General features: G+C 38.0%; 1 protein-coding gene across 2 annotated transcripts in view; it reads left to right on the top strand.

The window, feature by feature from the left end:
* The window catches only part of LOC124153524 (short-chain dehydrogenase/reductase family 16C member 6-like), a 139,300-nt gene that overhangs the window by 59,941 nt on the left and 59,456 nt on the right, over positions 1–19,903 (top strand). The window contains exon 1 of one of the 2 annotated variants that reach the window (XM_046526746.1): positions 6,449–6,890. The exons of the other annotated variant lie outside the window; for it this stretch is intronic. Coding sequence (XP_046382702.1) covers positions 6,838–6,890 — 53 coding nt within the window. The 5' untranslated portion in view covers positions 6,449–6,837. Of the gene's footprint in view, positions 1–6,448; positions 6,891–19,903 lie in introns of those variants that run through there. 2 annotated transcript variants of the gene reach the window in all.

Raw genomic sequence — 19,903 nt, 5'->3', positions numbered from 1 at the left:
AATGGTTATTAACTAAGCTATTTTTATGTTTCCCAAATTACTAAAGCTTGAAGGTTTAGCTGCTGATGCCATCACTTTTCTAAGTTCTTCTGTGGTCACCGGAAACCACTTAGAATGCCAAAAAAGATCACGTCTGGAGAAAAGTTATGTTTAAAATATGAACGTACCCGCGAACGTGAATGAAGTATTGCATGGTAAAAAAAAGTCACGGAACCGGTAGTGTACCTCAATAATTATCATAATTTGTAATTTGCATAAAACTTGTTTTTATAGCCATCTTGTCCCTCGTATACCGACGCTTATGTTCTGAGAGTAAAGTTTCCATGGTCATTGCGACATCGAAAAGCACCAAGACCTTGATGCCTCCCGCAAATGTAGTGGAGGTAGTTTGCTTAAGAAAACATCTAATCCTTCTTCCAACTAAACTTTCTAAGGTCAACGAGAATAGTAGATACTTACCGGTGGGTGTGGTTCAAGGGAAATGATGGATATATGCTGGAAGACGTAGGTGTTATTATTAAAGAATGTAGAATATTCATCAAATAGTTATTCCATGAAAAATATTATTATGGCAAACAATTTATGCTAAGGAAGCAATTTCTCCATATCCTCCCATGTTTTCCACTTAATGGCAGGGATGTGTACAAAATATTTTCCCCTTTGTTATACGAACGGTTCCCGAGAGCATCCTTCCTGTATAGTTCCTCTGTAAGTTTCCTCATAGCGACTTTAGTTTGAAAACAAAGTTTGAGCGTAAAGGAAGATTCTTTCAAAGGAACAAAGCTTATGGAGATCTCCGTTAATTTTCTCTTGCTTACTTACTTACTTACTTACTCCCAGGGCCATACATATCTAAGTAGATATTTGGCCGCACCAACAATCCTCTTCCATCTATCTCTATTTCCTGCGTCCTCCTCGGTCGCTCCTAATCGCTCCAGGTCTACCTTCACTTGGTCCCACCACCTTCGCCTGAGGAATTTTTATATTCATCAGCAAAAGACGTATGCTCCTTTTCCGACACTCTAAAGTTGGGTATCCTTGCCAAGTGTCTAACGAACATATTTTCGGGGTGTCCTTTTTAACTCAGTACATTTATTTATTTTATAATCCATTTATAGGTAAGTATATGGAGGAAGCGACCGACAGTAAAGTTCATTTGTTCTCTACCCGGGAGAGGGTAGGAAAGGAAGATTGGGGAATTAAGTATAAGGAGAAGCCTGACGACGCGTCGGCATTAGCCTGTTCTCAAACCTGAGGATTTTAATTACACACTCGCTTAGCTGCATCTTTTGGAAGAATTTAATATTTTTATTGAATAATAAATATTATAATTTACCTGAAGATACCGCTTAGCTGGTTGTTCGCAAATAAACATGCTGCGGAATTTTACGAAGCTCCTTAACCCGTTATGCCAATTGCAAAGTACCAGATTGCAGTCGTCAACAAATGTTATCGTGTAGAAATACTCGTTTGCCCTCGCCCCTATTCGTCGGTTCATTATCCCCAGTACCACTTTCGCTACGCGTGATATTAAGCTAATGATAGTCCTATTAGCTCCGCATTCTATGGATTACTTCTTTTTTTGGTAGCGGAATTATAACCGTTTTCACGAAATCCTCCGGCCAACATCTCTCCCCCTATGGATCTTGTGATCTGGTTCGAAAATCCTTCCCTGACCCCATTTTATCCTCCTCCGCTCTATTTTCTTTCTCTAAATTCAATCTCTCCGGTCTGTTCCTTCCAGCATACAGATCCTCCACACATTCCTTGCATCTACTCTGAACCCTGTCTCGCTCGCTTAGCATCCTTCCATCTTTAATCTTAATTTTTGACATGGCTTACCCTCTTTTGCCGCCCGATAGCGACTTAACCTAGGCGCATAACGCACCTACCTCTCCTTCATTCTGAAAATTTTCCATTTCCTTAAAATGTCTTTTATCTCTTGCTTTCGCGTCGTAATCAATTATTTATTTCCCTATACATCCTTTTTCCCTGAAATATGTCCACATTCTTCCACTTCCTTCTCCATCTCTTTTATCATATCCTCCGTAATCCACGGCTTCTTTATCCTTCTACTGTAAACGTGGCCAATAGACTTCTCGGCCGCTTTCACTATTCCAGTTTTTTACTATCCCACCCTTCCTCTACACTCTATGTATTTCCAATCTCCCAGATACTCACTATTTTCCTCTAGTTCCTGATGTTCTCTCTTCACAGTCCTCTTCAGATCTTTCAAGTTCTATTTCATCGCCTTTCTACTTCACGTAATTCTTTTGAATCTCACATCGCATATTATAAGCACTAAGTTTTGGTCTGAACCCGCATCCGCTGCGGGGAAGATGTGAGTTTTTCACAATATTTCTAAACTTTTGTATTGCCATAATGTAGTCTATCTGAAATCTTCCATATTCCCTGGACTTTTCCGTGCGTACCTTCGCCCTTTATGATGATTGAACTACGTTTTTGTTGTGAATAACTTGTTTCTTTTGCAAAATTCTGCTGCTTTCTCTCCCCTGTCCATGATTCACTGCTTTCCTGGCAAATAATTTTCTCGGGGTCCCCCCTAGGTAATACAAATTAATAGCAGCCTTTACATACCTTGAATCTTTCTGCAACGGCAGTGTATAATTACTTTATTTTAAATGCTACCTGTGCTTAACACTCCTACTTTTTTCGAAGTCAGTCTAAGGGGTAGAAAAAATGGATTTATGTCACCAGAACATGGTATCCTTGATTAACTGCATAGTCACTCGAAATTATTATTTCCCTTCCAATAGCCTCTTATTACTTACACACCGGTTGGTGCTATTAAAAGAATCGCTTTACTTTTGCTGCGAAAGGTAAAACTATTTTAATCACATTTTTTTATTCGAGCAAGTTGCTGATTTTTGTTTTGTTTGTACATTCGCATTTCAATATATTTCCAGCTCTATTATTTAGGACTAATTAGGTACAGAGAAGTATCATAGATAGGTTATCCTTTATTGAGTCATGAATTTCCCATTGTATGATCAAAGAAAGTTATCAGTTTTCTGCAATACAAAACTACGAATTGATTGTGTCGGATAGCGAAAAAAGCCAATTTGCGAGAAAAACTGAAGGAGTTGTAGGATGGCAGACAGCCGTCACTAATCATCCACTAATGAAGGGATATTTCGTTGAACTCTCGTGAGACAATAGGTATGAAAAAATCCGCGATCACGCGCAGAGAAGATTACCACTTTTTACGATGAGCGTGTGTGCTCCCGCTTCAATCTGTCATTCTTTTGTTTTTCCTAATCGGTTTGTCGCGTAGTCAGTTCCCTTAGATGCTCACCTTCACCTCTATATTTATTTGAAAGCGACTGCGGTATCCGAGAAGGCGCCTATTTTTTGTGAACGCTTGATTGACTAAGGTTCTACTTTTCACTGCCTGCTCCGTATGCTAATGATGGGAGGCTAAATTCCACTATTTGTTTTGGTTCCTAAAACCAATTACGACACTTTTTTTTCAAGATTGGCATCTCAAGAGTTGTGGTCTATGTTCTACTAAGTTTGAAAAAATTGGCTTGCTGAGAAAGAATAGTTAAATGCTAATTTTCAACTATTTTTTTCTGAATCATCATTATGCCTCGTGAATGCCCTTCTCCGAAATCCAAAAAAGTGAAAGTTGAATAATTAAAATGTGTTTTTTATGAACGAATCAGTGATATTAGAAGCAAACAGTAATTAACTGACGGCAGCCACGGATCCAGGATAGGGACAAAGAGAGCTAGTTTGGCGGCGTGAGGGTAACCTACCAGCAGTTTTGGGGGTGCGAACAAAATAATGATTTCATCTAGTTTAAATTGGACACCCAATAGGGGCTATAGCCCCTCTCTGGATCTGCTATTGGCTTACGGGGATAACAACCTCGGTGGAGCTCTGATAGTACCGATTGTTATAGTTTTTCGCATTCATACTATCAGTAATACTTGGCAAACTCCGCTGTCGAAATTGGCTATAGAAAACTGTAAAAATAGGAAAATTTTAAGGGATAGTTCAAAAACCCACTCTGTAATTTTGAAACTTCTTGGTCACTGGAAAGGTTTGACTGCCCGCTTGGATGATAAGGAACATCCACTTCCAATTACGCATACATTATGTAGGATGGTAGTGTTCCATGACAAGCAACGGAATGGTGAATTTCGTGCACCGTTGTGGTATAGGAGCTAAGAAATCACCTTCTAAAGTCCCTCTTCCTATTTTATAAATATAGGTACTTGAAAACAGTTCGTTTCACTCAATATTTTTTTCTTGATAGTTATGGATGTTTGTTCTCGTTTTCTATATTATCATGTTTGAAAAGAGTCACAAATACTATCACTTTCAATATCGCATATTTTAATCCCAAAGGGTTTCACTTGAATCCCTTGAAACGACGAGTCGTGATGAATTAAGAGAATTTTAAACGTTGAAGTTTCAATGACTATCTTCTGTCTTGTGATTAACGATACCATAATCTCTGAGGTGTCTTTAGTTAGCTTAGCGTGGCGAGTTTCTTCCACTTACCTCTGAGTGTTTCTCCCCTTCTCCTCGATTTCCAAAGTATTCCATGGTTGACCTATGTGAGAGATTCTGTCCAATTTGGACACTATTTATGTGAATTACGTACGACCAGTCTCTGTGGCAAGCGCATACGATATTATCTTCACAATAAAACCATTCGCTCTCCCATTTTCCTCCATACTCATGTCTACTATATGAATGTTCGCATTTTATTTTCCTCTGCACCCTTAAATGATAAAATGTCCTTTTCATTCATAGGTATCATAGTTGAGTCTAGAATAGGGAGTGACTGTAATTTTGAAAACGTAGAAAATGATCTATCTAAGGATATATAACGTCTACCAATTATGTTAAATCCTCATTAACAATTATGTTAAATTCAATTAACAATTATGATAAATCATTTAACAATTAATACGTTAAATTTTTGAATTACGGTTGTTTTCACTGGCTAGCCTTCGTTCCGTGAGTTTTAGTTCTTCGAGTTACTCCTATCGCATTTTTCCTTTGTGCGATAAAAATATAAAGATAATAATCCCAGCTATATGGTGCTATTGTTTAAGAGGCGGATATGGGAGGAAGGCTACCTGCTCCCTACCATTGCTAGGACAAAAGAATTGCCCCTTACCTCATTACGGTATTACTATGTTGTACTATACTATATTGTATCCCTCTGATAATGTTGAAAAGAAAACATTAGAATGTTTGCTAGATTAAATATTATGTTGATTAAATAGCTATCACTTGATCAGTGATTCATCTCGAAGGTTGATATGGATAAGTGAAGGTTGACGTCATCCTGGACTATGCCGCTGGCTTGCATATGACACACTTGCAGGGTAGGGGACTAATTCATTCCCTTGTACCGGCTCATTTTCGAGTATTAAATTTTTCAGAGTTCCGAAGGCTGAATGTGGGCTATATGATCGAAACCCTTCGATCAAGAGCATTGTGTACCATCCACTAGGTTATTACGTTCTCCTTAAAAATAGTAATACATATCGATGGTTAAGTTCTATGTACACATTTATATATATACCTACATATGTGTTCTATGCTACAACGCGTGTATCTGAAATAGCAACTTTTACGGAGAGCAAAAAAAAACGATTATTTATCTTTAATTGTACGCTAAGATTTTTAAAAAAATTCATAAAACTGGAAAAGAAGCATACACTTGCCAACGAAGAGTTGTATTTTTGCTTGAATTTTATTTTTGAATGGTTTTGCGCTTTGCTTAAGATATCTGTGTCAAACCGGCCGAATCGTGAGATACGTGATGTTAGAACTTAGCCATCGATTTATTTAAAGACAATAATTAACAATTGCTATAAATAAAGGAAGCAAAACTTTAAGCAATACCTGGTAGCAAAAAATGCATAGTCTTCCCGTAGATTTGGTCATTTCTGTGACATTTGGTCAATTAATAATTTCTGTGCATTTCCAGTTAATGTTTATCAATCCCCGCCGAAGTGTCTCCTTTTCTCCTCAAATGCCACCCAGTCACTCGCCACACCTTCGCGGCTCCCCTTCCCACAACCCACGATTCACGCGGGGCAAGTCCCAAGGAAGGCGGGCGGCCTCCAACCGACGCTCCCCCACTCTCGCCATTCTCTCCGTCCTCGCGATAACCAGCCTCTTCCTACTCTCCCTATCCCTCCCTCTCCCATCGCATACTACCTCCACTCCTCTCCCCTCTCCTTCCACACACGACCCCACCCCCGTTCTTCGTGAACCCCAGCCTTCCTTCTCCGCCCGGCACGCGGACTAATCTTATGTCCAGCATAGTAGTAGACTCCCTACTCCTCCTATCTCCCCACTCCTCCCTCCCTTTTCCACACCACTCCTCTGCACTCCAAACTGTCTCCTACCCCGCGACGCCCCCCTCTCCTCGCGATAAGGATTATACCACCAGCCGCATCCAACACCATTCTCCCCTCGGTCTCTGCCGCCTACTCTCCTTCTTCGCCTCAACTCTTAATAGTAGTGTTTTCTCCTTCTCTCGTGCTGGCGTGTTTTCCTCCTCCCCACCTTCTCAATCACAAAAGGCGGAGAGCCGCTCAGAAGAAGTGAAGTGTATTTTCTTCCAAAGCCCGAGTCCACATCAAGACGCGAACCTCAGCAGGCGAGTCGACGTGCGCTATTACTAGCAGCGCGGACAATAGAAGCTCACACGCCCATACATCATAGGAGTCATCCTACCCTTCTCTCAACGTTCCGCCCAAAGCCTTTGGCTGCATCGTGCCCCTTAGTGGGATTCGCGGAAGTTTATAAATTTAATCTCGGAGTTTATTCTATTTTGTCGGCGCCATGGGTCAGGATGTGGCGGCTTCTCCGGATCAAACATCGGCGGGAGTTCTTGGGTGAGTTTTGTCGTATTTCTTTTGTTTCGCTTCCGCAGCGCGGGGCGCTGTTCCTCGTTTGCCCCATTTAACTCGCCGAATGTCACTAATTTTATTTCAGTTGTTATTTCCCATCTTTTGGCTTGAAAATCATAATTATTGTTGTTCTACGTTTGGTACGAATCTTAGAACTGCACGTTTTCTTCAATTGCCCGTGGAATCATTTTTTAGTTAGAGGAGGAGCTGGTTAGTCACCCAGTGATTTTTAAATTGCGCATGCGTACATGCAATTCATGGCTCAACGCGACACATTTTGAAAATTTGATCATCTTCGGTGCAATATGTGTTGATTGAAATATAGAGGAGATACTTTGTGGGACATTGGTTGAGATGCCTGCCCGATATGTGTCGTTTTTTCTGCTTCACCTCCATACCTACGGTTAATACGGCTTCACCGACGTATCTTGGGACTCACTCTGCTAATCTCATGTCAATTTAAAATATTAGATTTTACTTCAAGACCGATCCAGTGTAGCCTTATATTTGCATCAAGTGATTCCAACTCACGGAGACGATTTATTCTTTAATGCTTAGAATTAATTATTATAGGTAGCTCTTCAAAATATAAAGTCATACTTGAACAGTTTTTCTAGAAATTAAAATGCGTAAAATTTAAGTAAAATCTATACTACGGATTTTCAGAATCAAACCAGATGTCATTCTGCTGGTCTACGTGGTTTAGTTTGGTCTACGCGATGTAAAGAAACATCTTATCTGTTTTGTATTTGCGTGGTGTTAAGCGAAAAAGTTTTATCAGATTTCATCTAGTCGAATAGTGCTATTTATTCGGTATCGTTTTTTATAATAATGATGGAAATTTTGGTACTTCGAATATATGTGCATAGTAATGCTGAATAGCCAAAAAATAATTTTCAAAATAATCTAGAAGTCAGACCACGTGTAAAGCTCTCGAATGTGTACGTATTCTTACGGCTTCTGGTGAATTTGCGACCAATAGCGAGAGAGAACTCGTCCCGATAAACGTCGTGAATTCACATGTTTGTAAAGTCCTTTCAACTTGCAGCCGCTTCAAACGAACTCAACTACTATGACCTTGCGCTTCAAACAGCTGCAGCCTTGTACAACTGTAGCCTCTTAATCACGGTCTTTGCTTCTCTCAATGACAGAACGTAATATTTTAAACCACGGACAAACTAATTTTCATCTCTCTCGCAACTTTTTCAGAACCACGAACGCATATCAGCTTAGAAATCCAAGGGGTATCGCAGTTTCTGCCTTCATTTCATTTCCTTAAATGGGTTTCTATTATGTTTCGGAAGCAATTTAAGGCATATGAGGGAAATATATAACCATGCTTGACTTAAAAGTATTTATATAATGCACATGAGGAAATGCAAGTTAAATTGGTCTTCGTGAAGGTCTTTCTAGAACTCGACTTGAATAGGAAGAGATAAGTACCTACCGCTACGTACTGTTCTGCGTGCTACTACCACGTTCTTCGGCCTTGAAGGGAATAAATCTGCTTATTTTTTTGTCCCGATGGGAAACCTTTCAGCTACTAGGTTCATGATTTTGGAATTCTTGTATTGCAGAATAAGTTCCTGACGTGTCAATTCTATTAGTAACGATTTGATTCCTTTCGAGTTGACGCATCATTATTAAACTTTAAGTTCAATTTTCCGGACGGACATTGCTTCATATCTTTCAGTGCAAGCAAATCGGCAGTTTCATAATTTTACGCCAGGAAACTGGCACAGTATATTTTTTTTCGCTACTCTGTGATGAGTTGTTAAAAAAGACGACTCTTATTCGATAAGTTTTAATTTTGCTGTTATCTTTTTCTCACGCTTAAATTTAAAATACATTTTTATGTCGTAATTTTGAGTATTTAGATATTACTTATCATTTTGAGCGAGAGAACCAAGTTACGGATTTCATAAGCAATTGAACTAATATCATTAATTAAATTACCTCTTCTTAAATTTGATTATGCACGATTTTAATCGCTCACAAAAGTAAATTAGTCCCGGCAAACTTTATTTTTTATTGATACTAATTATAACATATATTGATATAAGTGAAAATTATTTCAATACAAAGACTTAAATATAAACTATTGAAACTAGAGACTCGTCAGGAAGAAAGTAGAAGTTAACAAAAAATCTGTTATACTTAGCCAACCGTGTAGGTGCACCATATCCTTATACAACCATTAGATCGAATAAGATATATTAGGCATTATATCGCATACTTTAATTTTACGTTGATTCTAGGCTTTGCTACCGCAAATAAATTTTCCTCAAAAGGTCCACTAGCTGAGAAACGTGGATAGATCCTCGCCTCGTCGCTGGAACAAACCATGTGTTCACCCAACTGGGTTAAAACACCTTAACAGGCCCTCTTGGGAAGCTCGTACTTCCTGTTTGATAGGCGGCTCGCGAGAAAAATGGGATCACTTTTTACGTGAAAAAAACACCAGAAGACTTCTCCGGTCTGCCTCCCCATAGGTTGCGTAAAAACTTAACTTTCACATTTTGTGGTGTCATTTGGATGGGCTCACTTTCCAAGGTTATGCAGCCGACCCCCTACGCCCTTGGTTGCTTCAACGAAATCATTTTTTAAATTTCCCTAAATTCACCAATGAGGTGGGAGCTAAAAACTTAAGCTATCTTTTGGGGAAGGTAAATTTGGCAGACTTGATACGAAAACCTGGCAGTAACTTCCTTCCAAGATTCCACATCAAATAGTCCATTATCTGTGTTCACTCCCTCTGTGAAGGACCAGCAACTGATGTAATTTTGACCGACAGATTTATTTTTAGAATTGACAAGAAGTAACTTTATGGGAGCCCTATGTATGCATTAGTTGCGAAAATTTGTCAATTTTTGACCACCTCAAACTTAATTATGGAATCTCTAGCATATGGGAGCTATGGAGATAAATTAAAAACTAAGTTTAGGTATAAACGATTTTAAAGGATAAGGAAAGAACATGAAAATTTTTAGAAAGACCCACAGCCAATTGGGCGACACCTGAGCCGTATTGTTGTCCTCGGTAAACGGTCGTATCGGTTCAGTGTGAAATTGGGCTTTCAAAGAGTAGCACGGCCTTGAAGAAGAGAGACAAGTCGTCTCTCGAAACGTCAGCTTATACGATAGAATTAACCTGGCTGAGAGCCCGAGAAGATTCCATCATTAAGTTTAGGTATGTTTACGAATGGCACTGTGGTCCTCATCTGTACTTTGAAGTGACCATCTATGATCTACCTAAGAATTCTTTGAAATTGTGTATAGGCTGTCAGTATTTCACTAATATTACTGTGCACGTTATTTTTTTGAACTTATACCTCTAATTCTGAAATATTTATCAAAATTGACGATTGAATGTGAAAATATAAATTGCTAAAATATTATTGAGATTGGGCATCGAAATAGTGTATTCTACATTGCTTGCATGTTCATTGTCCATATGAGTCGTGATTGCCGTTGAGAATCAAGGGCATGAATAATTTTTAACCGTTCAGATTAATGGAAGCATTTTTGAACTAAGGTAAAAAATAATTGTTCCCACGCACGTGCAATCGCAGAATATTATGAAACCATACACCGCTTTCAGTTCAAAGACCATTGAAATCGAATTTCATTAACATTGTTGTTTTAAGATATTATTGCATGTTCAGAAGTTTTTATTTTATATTTTGTATCCCCAAAACAGTGGTCTTAAATATATACGAAGAAGATAATGGTTTGAAGTTGGAGATAAATATTGTGATTATCGTTATCTTCAGTGAATTCTATGAAGATGCTAACAATGAGTGGTATTTTTCACGGTCATATTGATAAAGATTTAATTCAATCGGTATCGTATTTTTAGGAGACTATTTATAATCTTTATTAACCTTAAAATATGAAAGAGAATTTGCCTCGTTTAACCTCACGAAGGGTTAGCATTAACGATTTGGTGAATAATAATCTGCAAATATTCAAAGCGTTCTCAAGGTAATGCTAGGATTGCCGATTGGCTATTGGAGTCATAAGTGAGTCTGCGAAAGTTGCCTTGATAGTGGCTATTGAAATCGCTGACTTTCATGCTATTTAAATACTCGAAATGTATCAGGCATAATAATGCTGGCACCGGAATGCATGCGTGGTAGTCTACTTCATCAAAATATTTGACTGTTCAGCAGACAGGAAGACTAAAGGTCACACCATCACAAGAGCATCGATAGATATACCTGAACAGTGTTTTTAGGTAGCAGGTTGTAATTTTGTGGTCTTTTTTATCCATTCATTTGTTATTTTTACGTTTCCACCTTTTTTTACCATCAAGTTCTCCGTGGAAGGTGTGTGAGATTCATTCAAAGTCATTTTGAGCAGCATTTAATTTTTTTAGGCCTTGGGTGAATGCCAATAGGTCACCTATTTCCTCGTAAATAATGACATAATTACTTATCCTTTTTTCATCGTGTTGTTGGTTTCATCATTTGATAGCACCTTTGTGTTTACAAAGACTCCTTTTTTACTCCTTGCCATCTTTGTGATGAATTATGAATTTATAAATGCTGACAGCTTCGTTTGATGACTATGGGATTATCATAATAAGGTTCTTCCTTCCTGGTATAAGCAATATTATCGCACGTGTCAAAGAGAACTGAAAAGAAAAACCTCTTTGGACCAGTACATAATCATAGGGGGTTGCTACTCCATGCGAACGTGTTAGCTTCCTCCTCATCGCCGTTTCGCAACCTTTTAACGAAGCAGTGAGTTTTTCAGATCACCCTAGTTTATGGCGCTAGCTTTATTAAGCTACAGTCATTCTCATTACGGATTTTGAGTTTAAGAACATCAGAGACGATAGAATAACTTCGTTTATAAAAATCTGATTCCGATTTTTTATATCCTTTAGAACTACGCATGTGTACTTTTTAAAAATGTATAGAGAAAAGTGAAATCGTTGCTAAAGAACATGATATCATATTCTAAAATGCCTAAAAGTAATTCATGAGTGCAAGAAACTAATTTCACTGGCATTTCGTATTTCCTTCCTTACCTTGTTTCAGTTTTTCTGATAATATTAAATTTTAAAAAAACCTTACGGGTTGAAATACTGCGTGGGTGGCCCATCAAAAGTGGTCCAGATACATATTGAGAAACGTCCAAATTTTTATGGCAAACAGTCAGAATTTATGTTGATTGAATAAATTTTTAAAGCCGAGAAAATGTGATGGAATTTCAAACAATTTGTAGGAATTTACAACCTCAATGCGTTGAAGACGATGTGGTATTGGCCATTGAAACATTGGCAGCAAAAGACCAGACCCGGTGGGAAGCCTGAGAAGAATTCATCTCCAAACAACTTAGATTTCAGAGGAAGCTGACATCGCTCAAAAGTAATTACTTGGCGCCCATGAATAAATATCGCACAAAAATAGGTTGTTAATTTAATTAGAAATCATCTCGGCAATAGTCTCGGTGCCAGGAGGGGAAGGAGAAAGAACTTGCCAGAACTCTTATTTTTTGATAACATATATGTTGTTTATTCATTTCTTTGAGATCTCACTTTTACATTAACTAATAAATATTCATCGACGTTTTCACGAATATCTTTTTATTTAAATATTATTTTGAAAATGAAATAATTTATTTTAAACAGGGCTCGCCAAACTGTGGCTAGCAGAGCGCATGTGTGCACAAGCGATAGCAACATATTATTTATGCGCATAGAATAGTGAAATTACGCATACCGATATTAGATTAATAGAGTATGTGCGTCTATTACTTATTCAAATCTATTTTGTAGGAAAATATTGTATGTGTGTCTCACGAAGCCGTACTATTGTACTATTGTGAGGCCTTAAGTATTAGGTTGTTCACCCCAACGTTAAGAGAGGACGCACTATGCTCATTCAATGGGTTTTATTTCCAAACGCCTGAGAGGTTTAAACACCACGCTATAACTCTGAAAAGTTCACATCATAGAAAGAACATCTATTACGTTCTTTAGCAATACGTTCTAAAAACATTAAAATTTTGCATGATTTTTTTTTACCTGGTAATGATTCCATATTAGAGATGCAAGTAGTTGATGCTACTAACAGTCCTCTCTCTATTCTCAGTAATTTTCAATATGAAATTGTTTAAACATGCAAGGTTTCAAGGAACTAACTAAAAAAACGACTACCGAACACTAGCACTTTCTTGACAGTCATAGAAAGCAGGATAGAACAGAATTCGGAGTACTCATAATAAAATCTGCAAATGGTAATTTCCACACCTTAATATAAAACTCCACTACCGACCGTGGTTTCTGCATTCTATATCATTTTCAGGGTAGAATGTCGAAACCGTGGTTGGTAGTGTAGTTTTAAATTAATATGTGGAAATTACTATTTGTAGTTTTCATCATGTATGTACCGCATTTCCACAAAGTCAAGCCTGGAACGATTTCATAGAATTCGGAGTGTTCAGTAGCGCCGGGTTAAGCGGTAAGCTGAGTGCGCGGCCGCGAAAGGCGCCAAGCAAAAGGGGGCGCCTAAGCGCTCAGTCCAATGTTCACTACTAATCCTACTACCTCTCAGTTTATTTTTGAGGGGGCGGAATGTTGTTCTCTTACGTTAGAAAAATGTCTAGAACTGGCCCTGATGTGCAGGGACAGGTCAACAGATCGCCAAAACTAGGTGCTCTTAAATTCTTGTGGCGATTGAATTTTGAGGTCAATGCTGCACATTCAGGCAGGTTAATTTAGTTCATTTTAGCTGATTTTTTTCCTCATCCATCAGTAATGCTGATTGTTCATTTGTTGAGGGCTGGATAAGGAAACGATTGTTTTCCTACGTACAGTTGAATTCAAAGACTGATCCATATTTATTACGATCAATTTTTATTGCACCTCCTCCTACACCATCCTGGGGAATGATCCCAAATGAACACCTACCAGACTTATGTTACAATTCTGGCCCATCCAGGAGCGAAGGATGCATTTAAACTCAAGGCCGCACAGGAATCGAGTGGAAAATTTGAGATTATAATCGGATCTTCTCAGTATCCAGCATGACTGGATCACTCAGTGCAATTATTCACAAACTTCAGGTTAATGGCAGATGTCTCTTCATCCCTCCCTCCCTCCCTTTTCCCCACATCCGTATCGCGTGCACTCCGCCCTGGAGTGCAAACGCCGCTCCGTATCTTCTTCGCGAGATAAGGAGTGCTCGTCTTGCGGGCGTTATGCAACCAGCGGCGGCGAGAGTGAGAGAGGAAGCAGACGCCGTTGACTCATATCCTATTGATCGCTTATGCACTCTTCTTCTCCTCGCTCCGCTTCCTCCAGTACTTTCCATCATTGCGAGCACATTTCACTGCGCCATCATCTCGGCCGTGAGTAGCAAAGCAAGCGACAAAAGGCTTCTCTCTCCTCATACGAGAATCGGATGGGATGGTTCGTGTTGGTTGGAGGCTTATTAGTGAAATGGAGAGGTGCAGATAGAAGTGCTTGCCCAAGCGGGAGGAATGGACGAAAATTCTTTGCTACTAGAATGAGTTTCACACGGTTTTCTTTGATTTGGCGAGAAATTTTGGTTTTCCGAGAGATTCCTTCGATGGAGCCTTCATAGCTGAGTTCTATTGTTTATCACCTTTATTAGAAGCAGAGATTCGTTGGACTTCTTTTCAGAAGACTGATGCTGTAAAACGACATGCTAAGTAATCAATGGTGCAGAAAATAAATATTTTATTTCAATGCCTCTCGGACATACACGCGAACAATCTTTAAATTTTATCGTAGGTACCGAAAATCTCTCCCAAATTGCGATGTGAAATAGCATGTGAAATATATTTTAGTTGTAAATATGTGTATTTGAGTTTAGGAAAACAATCGGAAAATTCCCTGCGATGATTCACGGAGTTTCAGATTACCGGCATTGAGCACACATTCGGCAAAATACTTTATATCTTAATAAAATTGTACTCGACTCATAACTAGATTAAATTTAAGATATATTAGATTTTTTGGTATCGAAGCACTTATTTGAAATTCGATACATAGACTTATTTTCTAAGACCCCTATACTTATAAGTGGAAAAGTCCTTCCGTGCTATAAAAATTGAAAGGTAAACCGATGATGATCCTGGTTTATCTATATTATATTGACTGATGTAGACAGACATACTTTTGACCCTCATCAATCTCTCATATTCATTTAACCTTTGGGTTTGAAAAAGTATTGAGGCATATGCAGAACGGTATGCTAGGCATATATGTATATCCTACGTTCGAACGGAATACTATCTTGTGACGCTGAGGATGAATGAATGAAAATATCGATTCCCTTATCAAACTAAAAGTTCGCTGGTAGTGGGGGACCATACGTTTTCCGGGGATTAAAAATCCTGTCGGAGCAATTATCTGATTTCGGAACTTAGCTGGAAATTTCTGGTAACCCAAGGAGAGATTTTGAATCCCCTACCATGCATGTGTGAATTATGAACGCCATTGGCTTAACATGGGGTGAACTCCACTCCATCTATCAAAACAACTTCCCCGTTGAAGCTGGACGTGTAATGGATGCAAAAATAGCCATTTGCCACGTTTGGCATTGATTAGGATAGAAGGGACCACGTGGCTAGAGCCTCATTCGCGTCTGGTTCATGCTTTAAACGGAAATAAACTTCAAGAAGCTGAAGCTTTGCTTTCCAATCGGACGTAATGATTTTCATCATGTAATCGTACCCCACTACGGGCACGCTATTCGCATTGCGACTGAATTTGACGGAAAATGGATATCGACGTATGAATTTTAAATCAATTTAATACTGGACGTATTATACAATTCAATTTCATCCATATGTTGTTGCATTTCGATCACTGCCATGTGGCTTGAATGTATAAATCTCGCTGAAATATATTGAAATATATTATTTGTCGCTAATTCCAATCAGTATTTCAGACAAGTCATCATCTCTTTATTAGTGATGATTAATGGATGGGCCTTGGTTCATGGACGAGTGATTCTTTCCCTCAACACCAGTAAAGCTTGTTTATTATTAAAGTTGAAACCTTCACACATTTCGTCTCATTATTCCTCGTATATGTAAAAAAAAAAAGGAATGAAGGACTTCGATCTATTTTCAAATGAACTAAATTGATGCCTCCATCGCCGTAAAAGCCTTGGGTTCGCATTTCCGGCAATTTCAATTCCAAATGCCCCCTCGTGGGAGAGATCAAGGGCAGAAAAAGTTTTAAATTGAAATTATTCTACCTTACCGTTAATTGCATACATTTCGTGTTTTTAATTTAATGTAATTGCGTACTTTTTAATAATGATCAATTATTTTTATAATTGATTCATTGCTATAAGGCTTGCTTGGCATAAACATTTGTCATCACCTTAAAGCATCTCTAATGGAAAGTTTCTACGACCTTTATCCTCATTAACTCTGATCGTTCGAAGGCATAATAGCCTTGGGGTCGATAGATCCAATGGCAAACATCAGTCCTTGAAAACAGCCCAGTGCTCTGTAATTATTGACTGCACTATTGGGAAAGTGCTTGAAAAGGGACCGCGATTATTAAAAAATAATTCTTATTTTTTCAATAAGAAACAAGATTATTTCAGTCGTTAATTATTTAATCTAAAAGATGGATTATTGTAATCAAGTTTAATCATCTTTACATTTTTTAGTATTTTTCTCATACGTTACTAAACCAAATGCACTGAGTGGCTAAACTTGGGTCATTAATCATTGTGATGTGTAGCACTTTAACGAATAGAAGTTTAAAAGAATGTTCATTACGTAATAGGTATTACTTTTTTGTATGTGATGGAGAACAATCCAGCTCGTCAAAAAATAAGGTAATCGGTCTATGCATGGATCGTTTAAAAATAACTACCTACTACTACTACTACTATCCAACCATTTTCTCTTGTTACAATGAAGTTTCTCACCTAATTTTTAAAGCTTTATTCCGTTCCGTTTTCGTGGGTTCAGAATGTCCAATATTTTACTCGGTACTAAATAGTTTAGGTTCAAGTTGGTTTGGTGATTGTGAGAGCCCTGGTTTCACATCCAAAAAGCGCGCAATCAATGCTGTTTAGGAGGGTTAGATAATTCTATCAAATTCCTATCCGTACGTAAAGAAAACCTGAACAGCTACGTTCATTGATATGAAGTGCTAGACTGTAAACGTTTTTCAGCTGGAACTTATGTAGTTCTTTTTCAAACCATTTTGAGATTTTTTCCCCGAGAGATATATCCCATACAGAATTGCGTGTTTTGAAAATTAATTTATTATGGCTTGTTTTGGGTCACCAGCATTGAAAAAATTAACAAAAGTTTCTGTGTTAAACCTTGAGCTTCATTTGTAGATTATTCTCGTTACTTCTTGGTATCAGCGTACTCGGATGTAGAAAGCTTTAAGTAATATTAAAATCCAATCCATATGATTACTCTTTCCGCTTCTCTTTCCCCCATTGTGACGTCATGCAGCTCAAGTGTCTCGTCTACCTTTAAAGGGGCGAGATGCCTCATCTGCATTAGGCCTCAATGGTAAGTCGAGCAAGCAACTGACAAAGGTTTCCCTCAATTCTTTGTGCAGGATATCACGGTTTCGCTGCCTTTGTAATCACTCCCTCACTCACTCAGTGATCATCACACTGGCCGGCTCTGAATGAAGAGATGAATTAATCATGACCCATCGAATGGCGAACCTAATTAATTAGGATGAACACCTTAATTTCCGTTTTCAGCTCCCGTGGGAAACATACGATTTCCCTCCGAATCCTCATTTCACCTCGCTCATTCCCACCAGCTATGCCGCCCCGAGAGCATCCCCTTTAAGGAGATTTTAAAGAAATTCGCCGGGGAGGGTGAAGCTACGGCGGGGAGGCTGGAGGGGAATAAAACCAGCAGCCTCATTGGCTGTGCGGTAAAGCTTTACAATAAGCCTTCGGCGTCATTTCCACCCCGAAAGTACCTGCTCCGGACTTGTATATGAGGGATAAAAAATTCGTACCTCGTTGCGTTGAGTCTCGGCGTGAGATTTTATTATTTGGGAGCGTGCGTTACGAGATACGAGGGAAAGTAGTTGGTTGGGCATACTGCTGAAAAATTTGCGGAAAACGTCCATGTTTATTATTTCAATCCTTATATTTATGAATAGCACATAACATGTGTTGGAAATGGTGAGGAGTGTTATTCCGAGAAATTGGTGGTTATTAAAAAATACCTCTCGTAGTCTCCTATCTTGATCACCTTTGTTCTCGCGTTTAATTTATGTAAAAATATCATGCGTAGTAATATCAGTTATTATAGCATCATGCTGTGATAACAACGAAGAATATATGATATTATTTGTATTGATTTTTTTGCGCTGTAGATATATTCAACGGCAGTAATTAATAATGTGAAATTAACATTTAATTATATGTTTCCCAATTGGCTCATAAATACGCATTACCTTCTCTTGAAAAGTCACATCTTGTTGTCTTTTTTATAGTTTTTTTTCTAATTTGAGTTCTCGTTATTAATTATAGTATCGTTAGTAAATTATAGTATCATATTAAAATCCTCTTACTGTATAATGTTGGTCCTCGTTAATATTTTCTGTATCTAAAATATTTTTAAAAATTCATAATAGAAAATAGTGAGGAAAAATTATTGAATTTTAATCGCTGACAATTGTTGGCAAGAGTATATTATGTGGGCGCTGAAAATTTTAATATGATAGCGTAAGATTTGAACATTTAGTTCGTCGTGAAAATAGACCGGTCGAGAAAGAGTGAAGCGTCCTCTTAAGATAAGATTATGAAGCTGTTGGTGTTTTCAGGTATTTCCCGTGTCGGCTGTATTAAATTCAATTTTCATTTTCCTGAATTCTTATGAAATCACAATGCATTGATCATTGTCAAACCTCCCTCGGATCCATATTTATAATTCTTGCCTTCAATACAGATATGAGATTCAAAGGGGGCTCTTCGAAACAATGTATCCAAGTACAACCATAATTTGCTGGTCGGCTTTAAGTTTTAACCACCGTCATCTGGACTCGGGAAACGGGAGCGATTATGACTGCAATCAGATGGCATTTGTGGCATCAAAAAAACATTTCGTTTGCATAGGTGGTTTTCGGAAAACTGGTATAAATCCTTACGAGCTCCAGCTAAGTAATATTGCATTTATTTTCGTTCCTGATTAAAGAGTATTACCTCGAAAAAGATCCCAGATCCATACTATATTGCTGGCTGACCTAAAGCTGGCCTGAGAAATTCAGAGGGGTCAATGGCAGATTATTTTTTAAACATAAATATACTTGAAATAAAACTCGAAACGAACACGCGGAATGAGGTAGCTTTCAAGACCCTGTATCTCTGTGCGCAGGCAACCGCGCAGGTTATGGCTCGAAGAATTATGAATTGGTCGTGTAATTGATAGCGTGTCTGACCGGAAATCGTAAGATCTTGGTTCGCATTCAGGTCAAGTTGCCCAAATATCTTCCTTTTTAAAATGTTTATAAAGTAAATTCCACGCGTTGAAACTACAGCTCTTAACCGGTATTTTTTTTCTATTGAGGAGATTGGTCCGAGAAACTAAGAATAAGTCGAATAGATTTAAATTTTTAAATATTCATTTTCATTTCACTTCATCGGCTGAAAACCACAAAAAATAACTTTAATGCTCAATTTTCTGGACACTTAATTTGAAAATACGAATTTTGTACAATGTGATACTTGTATAATAATAGGAAAGAGGTTGAATACTGCTGGATTATATATGTAATGTCGACAAAATCCTAATGTAACGTAGATCATAAATTAGGATAAATAATTAAATAAGATGCAAGTACTTTGGCCAGCTAGATTTTGAGCTATTAGCAAATTAATGCTTTAATTTAAGATAAATTACTTTAATTACATGAAAAATGTCGGCTGAAAGAGCTTCAAAAGGAATTAGTTTAAAAATATTAGAATACATTATCCAAATTATTTATACCCTATTTTTTAACGTCGACGGATGAAGTGG

This window comes from Ischnura elegans, chromosome 2 (genome assembly GCF_921293095.1).
Source record: "Ischnura elegans chromosome 2, ioIscEleg1.1, whole genome shotgun sequence".
Lineage (NCBI taxonomy): Eukaryota > Metazoa > Arthropoda > Insecta > Odonata > Coenagrionidae > Ischnura > Ischnura elegans.
The sequence above is the reverse complement of the archived record's forward strand: the minus strand, read 5'-3'. Positions and strand labels throughout refer to the sequence as shown.